This window comes from Apaloderma vittatum, unplaced genomic scaffold, assembly GCF_000703405.1.
Source record: "Apaloderma vittatum isolate BGI_N311 unplaced genomic scaffold, ASM70340v1 scaffold8386, whole genome shotgun sequence".
Classification (NCBI taxonomy): Eukaryota; Metazoa; Chordata; class Aves; order Trogoniformes; family Trogonidae; genus Apaloderma; species Apaloderma vittatum.
In genome coordinates, this window is record NW_009723335.1 from 15,753 (window position 1) to 39,079 (window position 23,327).

Genomic DNA, 23,327 nt, shown 5'->3' on the forward strand with positions numbered 1-23,327 from the left:
GGGAGAGCCCAGCAGGCAGGCCACCGCCTGCCTTGGAAGTGTTCGGTTGTTAAATCTGAATGGTAAGTGCTCAGGCTTCAGGCTCAGGGGAGCCAAGATCCTTTTTGAGCTACTAACAGCCTGACACTGCCCTGTCTTCTCAAACTCATTTTGCAGCTCCGATTCCCTGGCGAGCACTAATCACTGGGCTGAACACGAAGGGAAACATACCCCTCAAATGGGAAGCCCAGAAGCTCTGTCTCCTTAAACAGCCCCTCTGTGGACATCTTTGATCTGTTCTGGCGTGGTTTCTGATTCCACAGAAGGCTCCTGGAGGCCAGCGGAAGAGCTGGAGCAGCTTCCTAGAACAGGTTTAAATGCACGCGCCGGCGCCATGCTCGGATTTAGCGCGGGCAGCAGATGAGCAGGGTCAGACACCCGCCACAAGAGCAGAGACGGGGACTTCAGAGACTTTGTCACGGCAGCATTCGCGTCTGTGGGAAGCTGGGGCCTTGAGGGGACAGTCCACAGTCCTTAGTGGGACATCGTGGGGTTCTAGGGGTCTGGGGACACATCCCAACAATGGTTCTATGGTTCTATGATTCTATGATCATGCTGCAGGTCCTGCTGCTCTTATGGGAGATGATGACTCTCCGTAGCCCGTTCCCTGAGGCACTCTGCTCACAGATGCCTCGGCAGAGCAAGGTACCTTTGTCTGGCAGCCCTTCCAGTTTCTGTTCTAGGTGTTGTTGACTCAGCTCACCAGAAGGTACGTGTCTAAGGCTGGAGCAGAATTTAGAATTGAACGTCCTCCAGTTTATGTCCCCTGGGAACCTGCTGGCTGCAGCTCTTGGTAGCTGGAGGTCCTATGAGTTCTGACCAGTTGATCTGTGCAGACCCAGAAACACATCCAGGAGGCGTCTGAGAGAGAGTTTCCCACATGTTGAGCACAACTGCATGTAGGATGGGAAAAACATGACCTTTCCGGGAACACCCTGGTGTTTATTGGTTTGCAAAGGTCTGTGCTGGCCAGGCAGTAGAAGAAATAAAAGGACGGGCAGAGTGATGATTCCTCATGTCTTCTGGAATGCTGGTCATATTTTCAGTGCCCATGGTGTCTTGTGACAGTAAGTTATGCAGTTTAATTACACACCGTGTTAAAAAATATGTCCTTGCATACTGTAAGAAATTGCAGGCAATCTATTCCATTCATCTTTTATATTCCTGTTGGCTTCATATACCTCCCTGAGTGATCTCACATGGAAGGTCCGGAGCTGATTGATCTCCATATGGAAGCTACTGTGTATCCCTAATCATTTTTATCATCTACCTGATGACCTTGTCTAGGGGTGACCACCACTGCAAACACTGCTCCATGCAGTGGCTTAATCACATTCCTGGTTTGCACTGGGTTCCTTTCTTAGTAATTCCTTACATTTTCTCATTTTTTTTGATGATGGATGAGCTTTGAACTGATGTTTTCAGAGAATTATCTCTAGTGCTGCCGAGAGCTCCTCCCTGCATGTTAATAGCTAATTTAGTGCCCATCATTGTGTTTGTATAATTAGGGCTCTTTTCCCCCAAGTGCATTAGTTTCCTTTTGTCACCACTGAATTGCATTTGCCACGTTATTGCCCAGTCACTCAGCGCCCTGAGATCTTGCTGTCACTCTGTGAGTGGTTTTAGTTCTGGTAAATCCGGCTAATTTGGGGACGTCAGGAGGATGCACCGTGTCTCTCATCACCTCCTGCTCCAGCCTGCAGGTGGGTGCTCAGGCTGGGTCCTTATTCTAGTACCACAACGATCAACATCCTCAGTGTCTGCATGAATATGTTATTTGTAGGATGCTATTCATACATTATGCAGTGGTTGGTCACCTTTGGTGGGCCTGAAGTCTGCATCACATTGCTTGGATTTTCGAGCTGGGTCTGAGCCCAAAATGAGTTGGAGGGAACCTGAGAAGGGATCTAAGTGCAGGTACAGCTCTGTGGAGGGCAATTAAAAGAGGATGGAGCCAAGTTTGCATCAGTGGTGCCAAATTGCGTAGGAAGGGTCAACAGCCACAAGCTGCAGCTTGAGAAGCTCGGGATGGACTTTAGAAAAATTCCCCAGAGAGGCTGAGCATCACCATCACCAGGGATTTCCAAGGCTTGTCTGCATGCAGCCACAGCAGCCCTAATTTAGGACTGGGCATAGCCCTTCTCTGAGCTGGAGACTGGCCTTGAAACCCTGGAGGTCTCTTCCCACCAGCCCCGGAGAGATGTCGTGGAAAGTCATGTGCCAGGACCAGCCAGCTTCACCTGAGCACCACCTCTGCACTAGGGTGGATGGAGAAACCTTGGTTCAGTGCTGAAGTCAGCTTTGGGTCTAAATATGTTACTCATATGGTAGAGGAGGTGGGGGGGACAGACACGACAGGAGACCCCACCATGAGTCAGCAGCACCCAGAGCCAAAGCTGCTGTAACTGCATCTAGCAGGGAGTTGAAAATGCCTCCTGATAAAACCTGTGAAACCATAGGCAGTAGCTGAGGAGATCTGGGAAGTCATGCTAAGCCACATCTCGTGTAAACCAGTTAAATGCAAAATTTGACTGTCCTGTAGACTGGGGTCAGAAAAATGCTCTCCACGGTTCAAGACGGATATGAGAAATAAACCTGGAGGGTACTGCAGAGAAACATAAACATGGTCCCAAGAGCCATAGAAAATGCCCTTCCACCAGGGACTGAAAGAGCTCAATAGCTTCTCAAAAGAAGATTAAGAGGTGAGATGATTACCAAGAGGAAACACCAGCCTCTAAAGAGCTTTTTAATCTGGCAAAGAAAGGGATAACAAGAGTTGGTAGGGTTAAACTGCAGCTAGACAAATTAAAAAAATGAGGCTTGTGTTTTGAAGTGATTAACCACTAGAGCAAGCTAATGAGATAAGAGGGACTTCTCCACGTTTTGGAGTAGGTAGAACAAGATGGTTCGTTGCCGGGCCAATCCCTCAGTCATCTTTGTTGTTCTCCACTGGGCTCTCTCCAGTAGTTGCCTGGATGGCTCGCAGGGCGTCATCTGTGCCTGCATCTGTGGCTCATGTCCCCCAGCCCTGTGGGACCCCGTGCCAGGAGCCGCGGATTCTGGTCTTTTAATTCTGTCCTCAACTGGAGGCAGACGTAGTCTTCATCACGACACGAAACACTGATGGACCAAGCACGCTCCATCTTGAAGGGTGAAGGCTCCTCCCTACTTCTGTCTCCAACTGCAGATAAAAATCATCTTTCCTGTGCGTTTCTTCGCTGTTGTGTTCCGCTGCTCCCCCCACGCAGCGAGGGGACGGGCTTGCCCAGGGACACATGAGTCAGGGGCAAAGTTGGGATGGCAAAGCCGAAATCCCAGCCCTGAGCTCTCTCCGCTCCACCTGCTGCCCCCGCTCTGCATCCCTGCTTTTTATTTCTTGGTGCACTCCAGCTTTTTTTTTGCCCAAGGAGAAAAGGATCATGCAAATTACTTGCCCCAAGGGATTCCTGGAAGCTGTTTAAGCCAGTAAATGCTGCCTTCTCCCCAGCTGTGCCATGCAACTCGGTATTCTCATGAATTTCCCCTCCCCTAAGTGCAGGAAAGGGCTGACAGATGTTAACACACGATCAGTGTCTCGAGAGAGAGAATTAAAGCCACGCTGGACCCTTCGAAGACACACATTAGTGTCACAAATTTCTAATCAATCAACTTGGAGCCTCCTGGGGTCAGAAGCCTCTTTGAAATTCAGATGGGGAATGGCTCCTAATGGGTTTTATTTTGATTGCTATAAATTGATTAGCGTTAAGATAAACAAGTTTTGTTTCCTTCTGAAAGCTCTAAATATGCTCTGGGGGAGGAGAAGCAGTGGCGTCTGATTGCTTCCCATTAGGACGTCCTCGCTTAGCTCCCACTGCATCACCAGTTTGCACCAGGCACGAGACCCTTTCCTTCTCCAGAGCTGGCCAAAGGCGATGGATCCATCATGCAAAGAGGTTTTGGCAGTGCTGGAGCAGGATAACGGGGTAGAGAAGTTGTGAGCATCCTCGTTTGCTTTTCCTTTGCCTTTCCCAGCCTGGGCAGGACAGGGCTGCTTGTGGCTCAAAGGAAACTTGATGGATTTCTTTCCAGAGTCCTCCACCTTTCTTTTCTGTGACCTAATGTCCTGGTTGGGGACCCCCAGGATCAAAGTTCTCTGGGGCTGCTGGCCCAGGTGGCAATCACAACGGGGAGGAGAGGATGGGTCAGGTGACCCAGATGGACCAATCACAGCGTTCCTTCCCATGGTGCTCAGTATAAAAGGGCCCCTGGAAGAGCCCTGGGCTCTTCAGTACCTGCTGGGCTGGAAGGGCTGATGGTGGCTGGTTCTCGTCTCTCCTGGTGCTACTGGTGTTCCCAGCTCCTGTTTTCACCCATTAGAGGAGCACCCATTATCAGGACAGGTTGTTTTTCCCTTCCTCTCCATATGGGAGTGGCACAGCTCCTTTTCTGGCATTTTTGGACCATTGTTGGGACTCTGGGCTTGGGTACTCCCATCTGCTGCCAAGTCCAGTCTGAAACTTTTTCCCACTTGGGACCTAGTTGTCATCTGGAAGGTGTGGCTTCTGTAAGTTATTCTCTTGTATCTCTGAATATATTTGTATTCTTATATGCTATCTGTATCTAGTTCAACACATTCATTATTATTCTAAGCATTATTTTTCTTTTTCATGGTACTGGTTCAAGTTGTAACAGGGTGAGGATTGGTCTCTTCTCCCCAGTAACAAGCAACAGGACAAGAGGAGATGACCTGAAGTTGCTCCAGGGGAGTTTTACATTGGATATTAGGAAAATCTGCTTTATGTAAAGGATTATCAAGCACCAAAACAGACTGTCTGGGGAAGTGGTGGAGTCACCATCCCTGGAGGTATCTAAAAGATGTGTAGGTGTGGTGCTTAGAGATATGGTTTAGTGGTGGATGTGGAAGTGCCAGGTTAATGGTTGGTCTTGATTTTAAAGGTCTTTTCCAACCTAAACAGTTCTATGATTCTACATCCTACTACCTTTTCAAGCATGAGGGGGAAATAACTCTGGTCCATCCTGGGAAGGCCTTGGGTGCCAGGTTTAGGGAGTGCTGCGGGAGGGTGCTGGGCACCACTTGGCTACGTGAGAGTGTCCAGTAATGAGGGATGTGGCTGAGGTGTTGCGCTCTTCTTGATGGCACAGTCTTGCTGCTGGGTGGGGACCTCCTGGCTGTCGGTGGCTGTAGTGGTTTGGGATGGTGACAGCATGTTGGTGTCAGTGGTGGCCGTGTCTCTGTGCTGGCTGGTGGTGAAGGCATCACTGGTGGTGCTGGTGAGGATCTCGCTGTTGGTGGTGACAGCGTTGTTGGTGGGAGGTGATGGGAGGCTGGCTGGGCCCTCCAAGGAGGCAACCGAGTGATGCTGGGTGCTCTGCTGTGCATGAAGCTCAGGAGACGGGCAGTTCATATTTCTGTACTGAACAGGGAGGTGACATTAATGAACAGCTAATTAACATCGCAGGGCTCACTGGTTGCAGTGTCAGCGTCCCTAATTAGTCTCGCACTAATCTGCTTTAATTAACTGTCCCTGTCGCGGTTTTAATTTAATTTTCATCTCTAGACCAGAGAGAGCAGTCCTTTAAGCATCCGAGTTCCAGTACCGCGGCACTCTCTGTACTGGGACGGACTGGCCAGGCAGTGGTAGCCCAGAGGAGAAGCCAGCCTGCTGGGCACCATCTGCTTGTGCTTTCCTAGGGATAAGCAACCACCACTGCACAACCCCATCCCTGACCGGCCCCAGATGTGTTGCCACCGCCAGGACAGGCTGAGTTGACCAGAGAGGGAACCACAGACGAGCTGGAGGTCACGTCATGAGCTGCCTCCATGCTCTTTCGTACAGCTCTTTGCCTGTATCCACCGTCTTTTGTGGCGTAGTGAGCTGCCAGCCCTTCCCTGGTTTGGTGCAGGGGCAGAGCGTGGGGTTGCCTGTGATGTCTGCACCTGCTTGGGTTTACATTTGTTGCCTGGAGGAGTCTGTAAGCAGGGGTGTGCAGCACTGTGCGAGATCCCCTTGAGGCAGGGACACGGGGAGCTGGGTGTTCACCCTGCTGGGGGAGTGCAGCTCCATGTCCTGCTGTGAGGAGCGTGAGGGTTGTCGAGATCCTTGTGTGGGAGGATGCGCAGAGAACAAGCTGGGGAGATGCTTAACGATGGTTTCCCATGGGAGCAGATGAAATCACAGGAACAAAAGCAGCGGGAAGAGGTACCCCAGAGAGAGGAGGAGAAGTCAGCAGGCAGGAAGAGCCTTGGCATCCTAGAGATGCTTGCGCAAGAGAGTCTGTTGGTCCTTGTCCTGCCAAGGAGAGCTCTGCCTTGCAAACCTGCCCCCAAAATTGCCTTTATACAGAAAACCAGGCTCTGAATTTCAGATGGAGCCAAAAGGACCGGGAGAGAGGAAAAGACATAAACCACACCTTGAAGAGCCTGAGGTCCAGTCATGCAGCCTTGATGATAAGGCAGTTCCGTAACATCCTTAAGCTGCGGCTTGCGCCTTGCTGGGATGCGGGATGTGGATGTGGCGGGATGTGGAGAAGTTGGGGGTTTTCCCCCTCCAGTTAGTGAGGGTGTCAGCAGGAGGGGGCTGGGATATGCCCCCACTGCTTTAGCCCAGCTCTGCTTTCCCCTCTCTGCTCCAGTCCAGCGCCCATCACGAGGCAGGTCACAAATCTCCTCCAACACAAGTGTCTTCCCTTGGGACCTTCTCGGGGGGCCCGTGTTAATCTGTAAGAGCAAGTGGGGCCTTTAAAGTGGGAGTTCACGCTTGGCAGCATCCCAGGGAGCTGTGCAGTCCTGGACTTGGCTTGCCCGTCTGGATTAGCGGGGCTCTGCCATCTGTCCTGCTCCCAGCCCTGGCTGGAACCGCTCCAGACGCCTCGTGCTTTGAAGAAAACCCTTCAGCTGTGGCCCCTGCTCCCAGTAACCCAGCTGCTTCCCACCTAGGCAAGCGTGGTTGCTTTCACCGCCGCCTCTGCAGGACGGAGGAAATCCTTGCGTGAGCCGCAGCCGTGCGATGGGCTTCGAGAGCGCCTAACCTTGGGAAAGTGCAGTAAAGCTCCCTGGAGAAGGGCTTCTGGGACCTCTCACAGCCAAATGCCCTCAGTATTTGGGCAGTTTATGGATTAACCAGCCCAAATCTCTATTTTTATATGGCTGGGAAATTGTGGGTTGTACCACCCTGACTGTGTCAGGCGCTGCGTGTCGGGTGCTTTCTACCTTCTCCATCTGAGGTCTTGCTGATCCGTTGCTGCATCTTCATGCCGGGCTGCCACGCTCAGCCCGTTCTCTGCAGCAACCTTTCTGGTTTTCATCCTGTTCTATGTGGCACGTGGTGCCAAGGACCTCTTCTTGCAGAACGAGGCTGTGAGGATGCTGATCCTCTCTGATCCCACTCCGACCTGCAAACCCAAGTCACCTCCATATGAAACCCTGCAACAGAAAGGAAATACATATGATTTTATAGTCATTGCGCCTGGCAGTGGTGCCATATCTTGGCCAAGAGAGCTAAGCATCTCTTACCCTTGACAATCCTGCGCCGCAGCGTTATCGGCGTGTCTGGTCCCTGGTCTCAGGACGACCGATTTCATAAACGCCAGCACTCAAATCAGAGTTTTCCTTGGCCGACTCTGAAAGCTCTTGGGTGCAAGTTATCTAATCCTGCCTGGCGTTGGGAACCGATTGCAGATATTCTTCCTGCTTTCAGGGGAAATGGAAAATTTTAAGGAAGTGTCAGTTATGAAACGATCCTTCTCTGCGCATACGCTGCGTTTCATATCTTCTTTCTGTGTCGCGATGGACGATGTTGCCGTGTTTTGGGAGCAGGCATGTATCTTTACTATGGCTTCATTTTTCTTGCATTCTTGATTTCCTTCCTGTTGTTGTTAATCTTACAAGCCTTGTTTTTTCCACTGCTCAATTTAGCTGCTTTTATCAACTGTTTCTATTTTGTGCTTACTAGTTTAAGGTCTCTGCCAGTTTATGACCTCTTCAGCTGCATTTTTACTCCTTTGCTCTAATTTCTTGGCCAGGTACTGAAAAAAAATAAAAATTGTATTTTCCTGGGGGCAACAACAGCTTTTTTTTGAGGCATTTTTGGTCATTATTTATGCTAGTGTTTTATACTTTCTGTCCGTGGTGGTTTTGCTGGCATCTCTGGGAACCTGTTCAGGGCTCAGGTGCTTGCAGCAAGTCCTTGAGCATAGTGGGAGAGCCCCGACAATTTGAGAAGCTGGGGAAGACCCATGATTTATTGAGAGTTGCTTTTGAAATGCACAGAGGCAAGAACTGATTTCAACTCTCATGCAGCTGAAACCAGCCAGCGTACTTCCAACCTTCTGTTTCAGCAACCTCACATATTTTCCATCTCGAGTTGCTCGCGATGCCTTTCCAAGGCCTCTTGTCTTTCCAGTGGGAGTATGAAAATCCAGGAGTATGGAAGCATGAAGTCTGGTGGAAGAAAGCCTTCAGGTGTGGAAGGTGCATTTTGATGGATGCAGGCAAAACCCGCCCAAACAAGGGGAATTACGAGCTGTTGAAAATGGCCTTTTCCCATCTGTGCTTTCCGAGAGTGCGTGCTCGGCTCGCGGATCTTGCCGCGCAGCTCTGCTCCTCGGGCATACGGGCAGATAATTATTTGCTGCTGCTTTCCCCTCAGCAGAGCATCCTTTCAGAGAAAGTTATCAGTGAAATGAGAACCAGGGGACCTAAGGTTCAACCGTCTTCTGATACCACCCAAACACCACTGCCAAACGAGTACAGGGAGAGTGCCGGTGGTGGAATTTGCTCCTGGGTGTTTATTCAGCCCAGAATTGCAGAAGTCGTTACAGTTGTGCAAAGAAGGGAGGCTTTAGAAAAGATTTCCTAGAAAATAATAAATCAAATCCCCTCTTTAACTCTCCTTGCATGCACATCCCTGGCACGTGGTGGTCTTGGCGTGGCCGTGCTGCTGTTCCTCAGTGTGCAGAGTGGTGGGACCTGATGTTTGGAAAGAGTTTGGGGGGGGTTGGTAGTTTTCTGTACTCAGACTTCATTGTACAGCCCTGCGTTGTGTTCCCTGCTCTCTGTCAAGAATTCAAGTGTTGATTTCAGAGCCGTGGATTATTTCTTGGACTCCATGTGCCTGATTCACATCAGTAAAAGGGTTGAACATATAACAGAGTCAGGTTAAGCTCTGGAGGGGTGATGCCAGGGGAGAGGTGGGTTGACCTCAGAGCAGCCTGGGTGCCTAAATTGGGTCCTGAGCACCCAGGGCCTCTGAATGTGGCAGTGATGTGAGCAAGGGATGACTCTACCACACAGCCATCCACGTTTCTTCAAAAAAATGAGAAAGACAAGTGCTTCGAAGCCCATTGCACTGCATTGCTGCGGCAGCTCTTGCAGGGTGAAGCTGCTTCAGCTTGGGTCGTTCAGGAAGCCTCGAAGGCTTTCGAGGGCCAGAAGTGTGTCTGCTCGGACGTGAGTGAATCGGAGGTGGCAGGGACAGATGGATTTCCGAAACGGAGCTGGAGTCGCAGGCTGGCGCTGTGGTCCGTGAGGCGTGTGCGGTGACAGCACCAAGGCGCTCGCTCTGCTTTGGGGAAGGGGACTGTCGCTTTCGACCGTGGTTGATTTAGCAGAATCCCTGAGCTTAAAGTGAAAAAGTGATTTTTCTTTTTCTGGTTGTTTTTTGTTTGTTTGTTTTTTATTCACCCTCCCCGGGCTGCTCCTACAAACAACTGCTTGGCCTTTGCACTCCTCTAAGTGGCTCGTTGTTTTGCCTTCAGGCCAGCAGCCCATCTGCATTAAGCCTGTTCACCGCGCTCGTACACCTAGAGTCAAGAAGTGGTGGTCTGCTGAGCAGGGGGCAAGGTGGGTATCCAAAAGCTTGAGAAGGTGGAAGCTCTGCTGGTGATGGGCAGCTAGAGTGACGGAAAAGTATGTCAGTCCCTTGCAAGAGGCTTTGACTGTCGGCAAGGATGTAGAGCCTGCACCTCTCTGAACCCTCCTTACGATACTTGACCTCCCTGGTGGTGAGAGTTGTTCTCCTTTGGTCAAGCTGAAATTTCTTGTGTTCCACCTTGAGCCTTGCTCTGCCTCTGAGGGTCTGGCTCCATCTTATTTATGCCCTCTTGTCGGGTCACTGAAGGCAGCAGTAAGGTTTCCTCTTGGTCTTTTCTCCAGGCTCATGTCCGACCCTCAGCTGCTCCTCACTCGTTGTGTGCTCCATACCAAGTGTCCTCCCCTGGAGTCACTCCAGTGTCTTCCCTGGAGCCCCAAACTGGACCAGTGCTCCATGCTGATCTCACAAGTGCTAGAGCATTTGGGAGCTTTTTTCGCAGGAGGATTCTTCTTGAGTTTTGCCTTTCAGCAGAAGTACAGGGCGTTTTGGAAAGTGGAGGTGGACAGTGCATGACCTCCCTTCCCATGCGGTGCTGCCTGCCTACGACTCTCTGCTCACTGCAGCCTGGGAAGGAAAGTCACTGCACAAAAACATCCTCGGTGATTTAAACCACCATAACTAACCATTTTTAATCAGCTCTTGTGCCAGCTCCACTCAGCACCTAGTGCTGACAAAGAACAATGTTGTCATCTGGAAAGCGGCTGCTGGCACTTCACCAGCTGGCGCGTTTTAAACTTGTCTGAACTGGGTGCTAAGCAGCACTAAAATGTAACGATTAAATGTGCCCACTCCAAATTTTCCTGGCCACCTTCACCTGGAAAAGCTGCTCGTGCCTTGGAAAGGTTCCCTTGGGACCTGCGCCTAGAGAGGGTCTGCAGGGTGAGGTGGAGAGGAGGGCCAGGAGTAGGAGGGCATCGATCCTCGTCCTACGGGAATTCAAGGCAGAGCAATTTGGGAAAGGTGCTGTCAACGCTTCTGCTTGCTGGCTGTAGAGTTTGGGGCCTCTGGGTCAAGTAGGGATGTCCTGCAGAGAGCCAATCTCAGGCTCTGCACCCCTGACCCTGAAACCTTCTCCTCTAGTGTCTGGGATAAGGGAGTTGGCTAGAGATGGGTGATTCACAGGTAACACTGAGCAGCCACAGGTGCCTGATGCTGGGTGTGCTCGTACCAGGAGATGTGCCGATGCTGGATGGTCCTTGGCTGCCCTGGTCCCCTGAGTCTCTGTGCCTGGTGCCTGTGGTGCTAGGGCTGTGACTCCAGATTTGCAGCAGGACCAAGAGGGCTGGGGAGACCGTCCGCTTGAAGGGCTCGTCTGGGAAAAGCTCCCTTTCTAGTTTTGTGTTTCCTTTAGGATTAAAAACATTCTCCTCAGGCTCGAAACATGGAATGTTTGTCAAGTTTATGAGGGCTTTTAGAGAGGCTTTTAGAGAGTACATCCTATCCCTTCTTTTATAGGGCTGAGATAAGATTATCTTTGTTTTAACACCAATTAAAGCGGGAAGGGTTTATAGGATTAGGGGTTTTCCATCAGTGCAACTTTGATGTCACCACTTGCTTGCTTCGTTTGCGTCTTTCCCTGCATTCAAAGGCTGGGAGCTGTTCCCGTAATGGTTAACATACCACCCTCCCGAGGCAGAGCTCTCCCAGGCAGAAGCTTTGGGAAACATTTAAACAAGACCAAACAAAGTCACAAAATGTGAAAGCCCTAGATTCGTGGGGAGACAACTTGGAGAAAGCTGGCTTACTGTTTAAACAAGCTCTTGTTCAGTATGCAGTGCTGCAGTGTTCACATCTATTGAAAAAGGACTGCTGCTTGCCTGAGAGGCGTTTTTTAAAATATAAAAATACAGTAAATTGCTGTAATGTAAGTAATATAAAGCAAAACAAATAACCAAACCTGTGGTTTTGCAGTTAGAGGCTGGAAAACACACCAGTCCGCTCTCTGCATCGGAAGAAGACGAGAGGCCGAATAACCAGAGCATTAGATTTGGTGTATCTGCTAGGATGTCACTCCACGGGAGTGACCTCAAGGCTCGGCACCACAGCTGTTGCCAGCCAGCATCGCTCCGTGTGTGTCACCCCGGGGCAAAGCTGTTTTCCAGCACCTGAAGCTCTAGGTCCTTACATGCGTGCCAAGATGAAGTTTGGGGGTTAAAACTGCACAGGTGCTGGTAGCGTCCTCATCACCCTGTGTGCTGGGACTGGGGTTGCTCCTAGACCAGCAGCACCTGCCAGCCCCAGGGCAGTGCATATCACACTCCAGGAGAGCATCACTGGCTGCTGCTCTTGGTCTAGGAGTTATATCCTAGAGTGCTCTTTGAGTGTCTGCAGGAGTGAGGAGGTCCAAAGCATCTGCTACCATCAGAGCTGTGCCCCTGACCTGTAAACTCATCTCATTTCGGCTTCACCCACGGATGCTGACCTCTGGAAGTGAGCTGTGAACTGTGCCCTTGGGGCTGCAGTCATAGAATCATAGAACAATTCAGGTTGGAAAAGACCCTTGGGATCATTGAGTCCAACCATTGACCCTACACTGCAAGGTCACCCCTAAACCACATCACCCAACACCACATCTAAATGACGCTTGAACACATCCAGGGATGGCAACTCAACCACCTCCTTAGGCAGTTTGTTCCAGGGTCTGACCACTCTTTCTGTGAAGAATTTCTTCCTAATGTCCAGCCTAAACTTGCCCTGTTGCAACTTGCAACCGTTTCCCCTGGTTCTGTCCCTAATTCCCTGTGAGAAGAGACCAGCACCAACCTCTCTACAATGTCCTTTCAAGTAACTGTAGAGCATGATGAGATCCCCCGTCAGCCTCCTCTTCATTAAACTGAACAGACCAGCTCCCTCAATCGCTCCTTATAAGGTCTATAAGTCACCTGTGGTCTGCAGCAGTGTGATGAACATACAGCTTTGGCTCTCCTTTGGATAGAGGAATCCTTTCCCTTCAGGTGTCCACTGAATGGCTCTAGCAGGAAAATGCTGTACTCCCAAGATGCTGGCAGCATCCCACTTCACCATGCTCAGGTGGGGATGGAAAGTTTTCCATTTCTCTTTAAGAGCCCCCAGGATGGCTCGGGGAGGCTGAACCAGGCTGACCAGGCAGGTCGCAAATTCCAGGCGTTTCTCCCTGACAGCCGGATCCCGTCACCGCTGATGGATGTGCTGCCCAGAGCAGGTCAGCAGCGGCGGGGGGTGTTGGGGGGTTGCAGGTGTGTGTGCCCACAGGTGGGGGGGTCTCGCCAGATGCTTGAACTTCTGGGCGGTGCTGGTGGGGAGGTGACCTTGCAAACCCTGCAGAAGCTGCAGGAGGGGTTTGCTGGCAAAGCCCCCAGCATGAAGCCTCTGCCAGGAGAGGGCCCAGCCCTGCTGCTGGTGGGTGGGCACAGGGCTGTGAGAGTTTGGATGAGGGTCTCCTGGCCTGAGCAGGAGAGCAGGGGCTGTAACTGCCTGGCTTTGGCCCAGGCCATGCTGCAGAATCTCTGTGATGACCACTATGGGTTTGTCTTATGGTGTCCTAAAAGCTGAATCCCTGTCCCATGCGGTTTTCCTGGTCTTTGGAGCTTGTTTGGGCTGGGCTGAGGACAGCCCAGATGGAAGGTTGGGGACTACTTGTCCCTTGCAGGACTTTCTAGTGTGCTTTTCCAGGGAGCTCCCAAAACAGGGCATCACTCTGCCCTGCTCGGCACTCTCCAGACCTCTGTGACGCCCTGATAGTGAGGTCTTGTGACAGCCCCATGCTGACCCAGTGCGGCCCCGTGGACCAAGTGAAGGGATGGGTGATGGCAAGAGTAAGATGTAACCTCTTGAACTACGCAGCTGGTGGCAAGGTGCGGCATGGAAGCCCTTGCCTGGGGCACTTCCAAGGGTCGTGTCTGAAGGAGCCCTGGGCTGAAGCTGGGAGGAAGATGAGGTGTCTTGGGGGACACCTCTGGGGAGCACTGTTGTAGGAAATTTGGGGTTTGGAGTCTTGGCACCTCCCGGGTGATCTCCTTGAGTTGATGGTGAGGTGCGGGATGCTGGTCCAGTCACGGCATGGGGACCTATCGAAAAGCTGCCCCTCTAATGGGAGGATGCTTTTGCAGATCTGTGCCGTCTGCTTCTGTTTCTGTCCTGTGGAGAATAACGGGGTTAAAGACGAGCGTTTGCGTTGTGACTTCTTCCCTTATTTGACAACTCTTAAATCCACATCGCAGAAGTCAGCTGAGCACCGCATTCCCCTTCAGTTAATCTCGTTTAACCCTGTTTTCCCTTCTGTATTTCTATCCTCTGCTCTCCAAATGCTGTCAGAGTTGTTGGCAGTGACAGCACCTGGCAGTGCAATTAATTGCCTATCTCAAGTATGAGGTAACAGTATAGGCTGCTAATTAAATTTATCAGGAAAGAAACTGGAGGACTTGTGCGGCCTCAGGAAGGATGAGTGCAGGGAGCTGGCACCTAGAGGTCCAAGGTGCTCTCGGAGCTAGCAGCCAACTCCAATGCCGAGTGCAAGGGACTTAGGGCTTGCAGGATGATTAGGATGCTGGGGAGGGCTTTGGGAGAGGGCTCCCAAAAGCACAAGAGGAAGGATGCGACCGAGGCAACCAGCTCCAGGGCCCCGCAGTGCTGGGGATGCCGATGGTGAGGGGCTGCAGAGCCAGCCTGCCTGCCCCTGCCTCCGGCCCCAGAGGGAGAAGTAAGGCAGCTGGGAGATAAGAATGGGGATTTAAGACTCTCAGCAGATCCAAACTGACAGAGCTGAGGCTGCCTGTTTTCCATCAGCCGTTTGAAAATGCCTTGCTTGAGTGGAAGGAGCTGTGCTGCCAGGAGAAACAAAGCCAGGCAGAGGGAGATGAGGAGGAGCCTTCCTCAGGGCTCTTAGCACACACCGAAGGTACCGTTTTGGTAACTTTCATGGCAAGAGAGAGCCACGTGCTCTGCACTGTTTGCAGAAGTGATCTGGTGTGGGCTCTGAAGGTCAGGGCAGTTCTTGATGCAGAAAAACCTGTTTGGAGCCTGCAGATGAAGAAGTTGGTTAGGGAGAGGTGGTGGGACACGGGGCCAGCAAACAGGAAAGCCCTCGGTGGCCCATCCTGCACTTTTGGCCAAAGATTTTTCTGTCAGGCTGAGCCACAGGATGCCTTTCCCTGCCAAGCTTACCTGGGGCAGGCAGAGCCGTGGGGAAGGAGGGCTGGGAGCCTGGTCCCAGCACTACATCCAGCGGCAGATGCTGCCCAAGTGGCTTTCCCTCCCAGAGCCCTGGTGTGGTCCTCCTGCAAAGAAGGGCGGAGCGCATCGTGTGTCCGTCTCCATGGTGTTTCCTCCCAAAACAGCATGCCTTCCCAGCCACGGCCACCTGGGAAGGAGTGGGTGGGAAAGGAGGACGCCCGGCACTGCTCAGTCGTTCCCAATCGTGTTTGAGAGAGCTACAGCCAGCGCTCTTAGCAAACCTGCTGCTGCCTCCATGGCTCCAGCCAGCCATGCCTATGTGCAGCCGTGAGGCAATTAAAGGTCCATATGTTTCCCCTGAACCCCTATTAGCATCCTCCAATTGGTGCCGGAGACGCAAGAACCCAGCACGTAGGAAGCTGCAAACCCACCCCTGCTTCAGCGACGGGGCCAGAGCCGATGTCACAGTAATTGCCCTCGTGGGATGAAGAATGCTTCAATGAAATAGCAGTTCCTGTGCTTTCACTGTTTCAATTCCCTCTTTACGAGCAGGAGTTTCTAGGGATGCTCTGCCCCTGCCCTTATGACGAGCCTGAGGGGGAGCAGCGTGGCCTAAAGCTGCTGTCACCACCCGGGACAGGACACTGGGGTTTCCTCGTGTCTTCCAGCAAGTGAGGAGAACATCCACGCTGTTCCAACAGGAGGGTGAAGATTTCAGTTTTGATTTGCTGTTTACTCTGGAAACGAGAAATTGGGCGGATTCCAAATTAAAAGCTGTTTTCTCACTCAGAGGAAGACCTGGAGGAAACAAAACAGTTTTGAACACAGTGTTCATTTATTTCACTTCTGGAGGTTGTCATTACTTACTTAGAGGAAAGAAGGAAAGAAAAAAAAAATATTTGCATCAAATTTCAGTGATTTTTTTTTCCTGTCTTTCAGCATGACTTCAGAACATTTATCTTTGGAGAAGTTCTGATTTTCTAGGATTGTTTTATCCCACACCTCCTGGGGAGGAAAGAAGTTGCCAAAACTTCTGGCCGTGTTTTGATGCCCTGTGCAAAGAGTTCTAGGGTCTCGGTGGTTTTGGTGAACAGTGCGTGCAGAAATATTAATTGCAGCTCTCAGTCTATGCCAGGCTAAGTGTGGGGAATGTTTTTATGGTCTCTTGGGGCCAGTCACTAAACCTCAGCAGCATCGGTGTTTTTTTGATGTATCTCTATCTTGATGCAGAAGGAGCCTTATAGGAAAGTTATTTTTAAAATAAGCCTCGGGAAGGTGAAAGAGGCCCATGCCTTAAAAAGTCTTTGATCCAATGACCCCATATTTCACCCTGGGTGTCAGACTAGAGCAATTTTGTGTGTTGGTCTTATCGTGTTTCAAAAAATTGGTGTTAGTATGGGGACCCTGTTATCGTTTCAGCCGCAGAGCCACCATCACCTCTCTGTAACAGAGACCTCTGCAGCCATCACCTCTCCCAACAGCCTAACACCCTCTGCGATGGGTTTGTACCGAGGGACAGCCAGGAAATAGGGTCAGAAATGGAGTCAAACGTGTGGGGGATAGGGGACAGGGAAGGTAGAAAGATCCAGGAACGTGAGGAGACGAAGGCGGCTTTTCGACAGATCCTTTGGCTGTGGGAGGCAGGAGGGACTTTGCGAGTAGGGAAGTTTATAGTGGTTTTTCTGTAGACCTTTTCTAGCTGAAAAGTCAAGATAATGTTGAAAAAAATAGGGATGAAAACTGTAAAAAATAAAACAACCAGAAAACCCCACAACACTTTCTTTTTTTTCCAAATCAAAAAGTAGAGACTTCTCAGTAAAATCTTGCTGTGAGCAAGAGTGTATGTTTTTCCCAGGCTGCTTTTTTTTTTCCCTTCTTTTTTTTTTTTTTTTTCCTTCTGATCTGCCTCGTTCCTGAAAGCCTTGGCAGCGAACTGAAGCAGAAGTTTGTTTAACTTGTTTCAGTGCAGAAACCACCTGCCACCCCCCGGGCTCTCCGTGCAGCACGAGAAATTAACAGCGGCGGAAAGTCGCAACCGAGCACCGTGCCCGTAAACGCCTGTGGCCGAGCTTTTGCTTTGGCACTGGTGATCCCCCTGGCTTGGAAAGGACTTTCTGGTGTTTAAAGCTTCGCGGCAATATTTTTAGCCACCTGTGCCATATCTGTTAATACTGTAGTTCACACCGTGGTTCAACCGTCGCCGCCCATCTGCTGCAGACACTGCGTACCCCCCTGTGCCACCCTAGGCCATTTATTTATTTTTTTTTGAGCATTTGTTGCTAATGGAGCATCTTCTTTATCTCTGAGTGGCTCAGAGGTCTGAGCTAGAGGTAGACCCCAGCTCGGTGCTGCCCATCACAGCAGCGGTGACAATTTGCTTATGATGCTGAGTAGTGAAGACAAAAGGACCTTAGGAGATGGTGTGGCAGGGGACTGAGAAGGCAACTGGAATTCAATAAACATAGGGTGATGCAAATAAGAGAAAACAACCCCAACTTCACGCATGCATGCACAGAGAGAGGCTGGGAGTTGGCCCGATGGCTCTTGGGAATGAGACCTTGAGGCTGTAATAGGTGGTCTGGTTGGTACACTGGTAGTTAAAAAATAATCCGGACATTGCGAGTCGTGGGAAAAGAGTGGAGAATAAACTAGCGAGTGTTGTTATGCAACTTTGTGCACCCGTAGGGGTCGTGGAGAAGGTAGATGGCAATTGCTAGTTCAAGTGCAAGATTGCATCAAAAGAGATGGCAGCTGGCAGCTGCAAGGCAGAGGGCAGCAGTTTCATGTGATCACACCGTGGGGCTCTGTGCTGCAGGATAAAACGGGTTCAAAACGCTTGCAGGCAATGGCAAAATGACTGGGGAACTGCTTGGAAGACACATCCCACAGAGGATGTTAAATGCAAAGTGCTTGCCTCTTGGCAAGTCCCTGAGCCATGACTGGTTGGGGGGTGGGAAGGTGTTGTGGGCACAGCTCGTGCCCTGCTCCTTGGGTGGCCTCTGCTGGGGGCAGGATTCTGGTGACCGTGGACCTTTGGTCTGACTTGGTACAGCCGCTCGCATCTTCTTACGTGACGGTGGCTAAAAATCCTCTTTGCCTTTGTTGGATTCCCTGAGCGGCCCCGTTCTGTGCTCACGGTCGGGCACAAGGAGGGAGAGACATCTCCCCAGGCAGCGCGAGCCTTCAAACCAGCTGTTCTTCTCCATATTGTTTACTTCAAATTGTCGGATTTTGGCTTTGGATGCTGCAAAGCCCTGAAGGGTGTTTTCTGGCAGCGCTGCCAAGCTCTGGGCATCCCTGCCAGCTCCTGTCCTCTCTGCTCACCACTGCTTTCGGTTCCCTTCCAGGCTGCCCGTCAGGGACATTCAAGGCGAGCCAAGGGGATGAAGGATGCGTCCACTGCCCGATTAACAGCCGGACAACTTCAGAAGGGGCCACGAACTGCGTGTGCCGAAATGGATATTACCGGGCAGACGCGGATCCTGTCGACATGCCGTGCACCAGTATGTGGGCTCTGGGCAACTGGGAAGGGGCAGCACGTGGCTGGGAAAGGAGACACACATCAGCCAAAGCACCAAGAGATGCTTAACAAAGCATCCCACTGTCTCAGTGCGGTTTTGGAGGAGACCAGGGGGCTCAGAGCCCATCCAGAGGAGCCTTGTAGGCGTGGGTCTTCCTTACCCTGGGCCAATCTACATTTGCAAACATTGTGTGTGCAAAGAGAGCAGAAATTTGGGTTGTTCTGTGCTGTTTTTGGCAGTGGGATGACTTCGCTCTGGGGCTGTACCCGGATGAGAAGACATGCGTATTGGCACGCAGGAGATTAATGCAAAGGCCAGGCATGAGAAATGCTGCAAAAAATAACTGGTGAATTTTGCCAGGGATGCCAACAAGAACAAATTAGCCTGGGTTAAAAGGACGGGGTTTGTTCCCACTTCTGCCTTTGGCTCTCCAGCTTGCTCCCCACATCCCTGCCACCTGGCTCAGCGTGTGTCTGCTGTGTGGGGATGGGGTGCAGGACAGACAGCTGGTTCTGCAGGGATGAGCGGCGCTCTGACTCTTCCACCTTTCTATTCTCTTTACAGCCATCCCGTCTGCCCCCCAGGCTGTCATCTCCAGCGTGAACGAGACCTCTCTGATGCTGGAGTGGACCCCGCCGCGGGACTCGGGGGGCCGGGAGGACCTGGTGTACAACATCATCTGCAAGAGCTGCGGCTCCGGCCGTGGGGCGTGCACGCGCTGCGGGGACAATGTGCAGTTCACCCCCCGGCAGCTGGGGCTGACGGAGCCCCGCATCTACATCAGCGATCTGCTAGCCCACACCCAGTACACCTTCGAGATCCAGGCGGTGAACGGCGTCACCGACCAGAGCCCCTTCTCCCCGCAGTTTGCGTCGGTGAACATCACCACCAACCAGGCTGGTAAGACACAGACCCGTGTCTCTCAGGAGACTTCTCCAGGAAGGGGAGGTGATGGGCGGAGATCTCCTAGTTAGGAGGTGCTGGGTGAAACCCTGTGAGGCTCGAAGGGGAGAAGAGGCAGCATGAGATGTGACATGGTGTCGCTTGCTCCGTAATACGCCTTATTTTAGTGAAAAGCTGGAGCGTGCCCCAGGGCTGAGCTGCCCTCCTCGTCACCGCAGCAGAACAGCTCATGTCACTGGGGGGTGTCTCAGCATCCCTCTCTGGCTCTGGGTGCGTGACTGTTCCTGGGGTTGTCACCTCGGAGCATGAGCTGCCCACGCCGTCAGGACGTTGCAGATGTGGCAGCAGCCTTGCTGTGTCCCCTGCACTGCTCCTGGGTCCTGAGGAGGGAGGGTCAGATTAGCTCCAGCGTTTCAACACAAGCTGCAATCTCTGCTCCAAGTGCAGAGGAAGCCAGGACAGGCCATGAAAGCGAAGTAAAGCTGCACAGAAGGGGGACTGGGAGATACGTATGTGGGATGACCGTCTGTAAAGCTGATCCAGGTCCTGTGCTGCTGCAGAGTCGCCTTGGTGAAGAAGACGGAGCAGCAGAGCTGGAAGGGTTTCATTCAGGGTCTCTGTGCTGACCTGGGGCTTTGTCCCACTACCCCCGTGCCGGGTGTTTTTGCTGGGGGAAGGGGTGTATCAGGGAGGCTGGTGGTGCTGGTCGTTCACCAGCAGCCCACGGCAGCAGCTGTGCTGGTGGCAGGATGCCCTGCAGAGCTGCTGGTCAGGGGCAGCTCTCCACAGCCCACCTGGAAGCCATCTGGAGCTGGAGCACAGACCGGAGCTGGGTCTTCGCTTAATCCGATGGTGGAAGCACGCCAATAAGGTACAAGCATGCGAGGGAGCAAGCGGTGTTCTGTCGTCCCTCGGTGCGCTGCGGCAAGTGTGTGGGGAGTGTGAACATGCCCCAGGCTGCCCTGGACGCTGTGTGACCTTCAAGACTGAATTTGGCAGTTGTGGATGATTGCGTTTCCACAGAATTGCGTGGAGACTGTAGTGTGTGCTGACTGCAGGGGCCACGAGGTGTTTGGGCTGGTGTGGTGCAAGTGGGCGTCACGCTGTTGGGCATGGAGAGCGCCAAGACAGAGGTAATCTGCCAAAAGGTCTTGGTCACACATGAACCAGCAAAGTGACCTTTGATCTTAAGTTAGCTCAGGAGCCGTGGACTCGCAGGGTTTTCAGTACAGCATCACCAGCCCCGAAGGCAGATTTAGCATGGCGTTGAACCGTGGTTTGGTGGCGAGAGGCAACCTGTCTGCAAACGATGAGGAGATAGGAACTGGTCTGGAATATGGTGACCTGTTGCAGAGATGGTTCCTTTGCAGAGACAGCTGATGGAGACAGCGTGGGTGCAATGCTAACTGGTGCTGGGAAGGGGTTTTGCACATCCCTGGCATGATCCTGAGCTATAGGCAAGTTATTTAATGCTTGAATTTTGCAGTTTGCAGTTATATAGTGTGCTTGTTACTGCCTGTAGCTACTTTCACTTTAGCAAAACCAGAGGGCTGAATTGCAGGTGAATCCGTTTCAGTCCTCGGGATCCTCTTCCTTGTGCTTTCCTTGTTTGACACTCCTTTATTATCAAGACTCACACTTCTCAGCCTGTGTGATGTCTCTCTTAATGTATCTGTTCATTAGCACTAAACAGTAACTGTCTGCTTGCTAATTCCTCTGTAATTAGAGGCTCTGAATTCTTCTGCTTACGCTCAGCACCGCCTGGCAGCCTTGATGTAGATCATTAGCAGTTGGTAACAGAAGCTGCAGACACAAAGGCAGAGCTGGGACAGGAGAATGGAGGGTGTTGTGGGGAGAGGGGAGCGTGCAGAGGGAGGGACGAGCCTGGCTAAGCAATTACAGCCTCCCTCTGCCTTTGGCTTGAGCAGCCAGCTGGGACTCCAGCTCAGGACCCAGTGTGTGATGGGATTGTGCTCCTGCCGTGGGTGGGTGATGGAGTCCCTGCAAAGCACCCACTATTCTGGCCTTTGGGGACCTCCCAGCCCCAAAGAAATCAAGGCACGATCACCCCACTTTACCAGGGATAAGTGGAGCACTGTTGGGGAACCACCTGTGTTTGGTGCTTTCAGGAGTGAGGAGAGATGCTGCATCACAGAGAGGCTGAGTGCCCAGGGAAAGTCACTGAAGGAGAGGTTTCCTCGGGCAGGGATGACTTAAACAGCACGTGGGGAGGGCGACTCATGGTAACAGACTGTGGCTTCTGTGATCTGAGAAAGGAAGAAGCAGCCCTGGGCTCCAAGGTGTCCAGAGACAAATTCAAGACCTCACAGTGATGGAAAGAGAACATCAAGATTTTGGGGACTGTATTCTTTTGTGAGTGACTCTTGTGTCACGTAGGGAGGATTAACTCTGATGTCAGAGGCTCTTGGCTGCAAACAGAGCCCAAAAAAGCCATGAACAGCCAGTACAGTGTGAATACCAGCTCATGTGTGGCAGAGGAGACTTTCCTGATAAAGCCATCAGGAGCAGCATTGCAGCATCAGAGTTCCCTGGCACAGTTTCTCCCTGTCTTTGGATCCAGATAACTGGTTTTGGTCGTTTGCATTGTTATTCTGGGTGGCACTTTCCGGTCGCGATGTGGGTCCCTTGGCTGGGGAGATGTGCAGCCTGTGTGCCGGGTTCATGCCAGACGTCATTAGGGTGTGAGTTTCTGCTTTGTGGTGGCTGTCACAGCCCAACCGCTTGCATCCCAGCCAGACGGTCTCTTTTGGACAGAGCTGTCCTGACAAACCTTGGAGGTGCCTGTGAGCTCAAGGACAGCTGAACGTTTCAGCGGTCCAAAGCAAGCACGTGGGCTCTGCTGTCAGTGTCCTGTGACTGGACAGAGTTCAGCCGTGAGTGATGGAGCACAGGAAAGATGGATCTGGAGAAATATAAAGCACCGTAAGGGAGGATTTTTTCCCTCACCTTCAACCAAAAAAAACAAACCCTTTTTCAGCCGTGGTTCATGAGCTTTACTGCCAAATGCAACAGGGAGCATGAAGGGGTGAGGAGAGAGAGAGGAGCCAGGGTAGTAGATGAGGTGAAGATCTAAGGTTGGTTGTAGCAGGTAAAGAGTAAAGCTGATAAGGTGAAAAGGGCAGAGGAGAGTCTGTGGTACAGAGAGGAGACCAAAAAGGCACCATGTGTTCAGACTTGGTGAAAGGGGTTTATTTGCTGCCTGTAACGACGTGCTGGGCTGGAGGGGCACTAGAAAGAGAGCTATTAATGCAGAAGGCCAAGAGCAGATGGTACAGAGTAGCTGGTGATAGCGTTTAGGTGGAAAATCAGAAATTTTCTGAGCTGTGGAGCCATGTCCCATGTGGAAGAGCCAAGGTAGAAGCCTGTTGGCCTGTGTGACAGAGCAGGCAGGAGCGTGTCTGCTGAGCTACCTTAAGACCATTACTGAGGTCCTTTAAACCCCAACTTTCTTCCTTTGGGGACTACACTGGATGTGTTTCTGTGACAATTTGGCTTGCTCCCAGATTCCAAAACCTCCTGAAACCTTGACATCCCCATGGCTGCTTCTCTTACCCAGCGTTAACAGCCAGACCTCACCCTCCACCTGGATCTATGTAACCATCCTGGCTCTGCAGCCCTTCTTCTGCCCCTCTTGTCTTTCCTTCATCTCTAGCTCCCACCTTCACCCTGACTGTCTCGTACACAGGGCCATCGCCACCAAAACCTGATGCAGCTTGGCATTTGCTGCCCTGCCCTCCTCCTCTTGCTTGGTGACCCAGCCTGTTGCCTTCGCTGCATCCCCCCCGGCTCGCAGCCGCCGGGGGCAAGGGCCCACGGGGGG

The 23,327-nt window shown here is 51.8% G+C and overlaps 1 protein-coding gene across 1 annotated transcript in view; it reads left to right on the forward strand.

Annotated features, from left to right (window-relative positions):
• The window catches only part of EPHB2 (EPH receptor B2), a gene marked incomplete at its 3' end in the record, with an annotated part of 58,050 nt that overhangs the window by 13,342 nt on the left and 21,381 nt on the right, over positions 1-23,327 (forward strand). The window contains exons 2-3 of the mRNA XM_009872074.1: positions 18,410-18,565; positions 19,148-19,483. Coding sequence (XP_009870376.1) covers positions 18,410-18,565; positions 19,148-19,483 — 492 coding nt within the window. The remainder of the gene's footprint in view (positions 1-18,409; positions 18,566-19,147; positions 19,484-23,327) is intronic.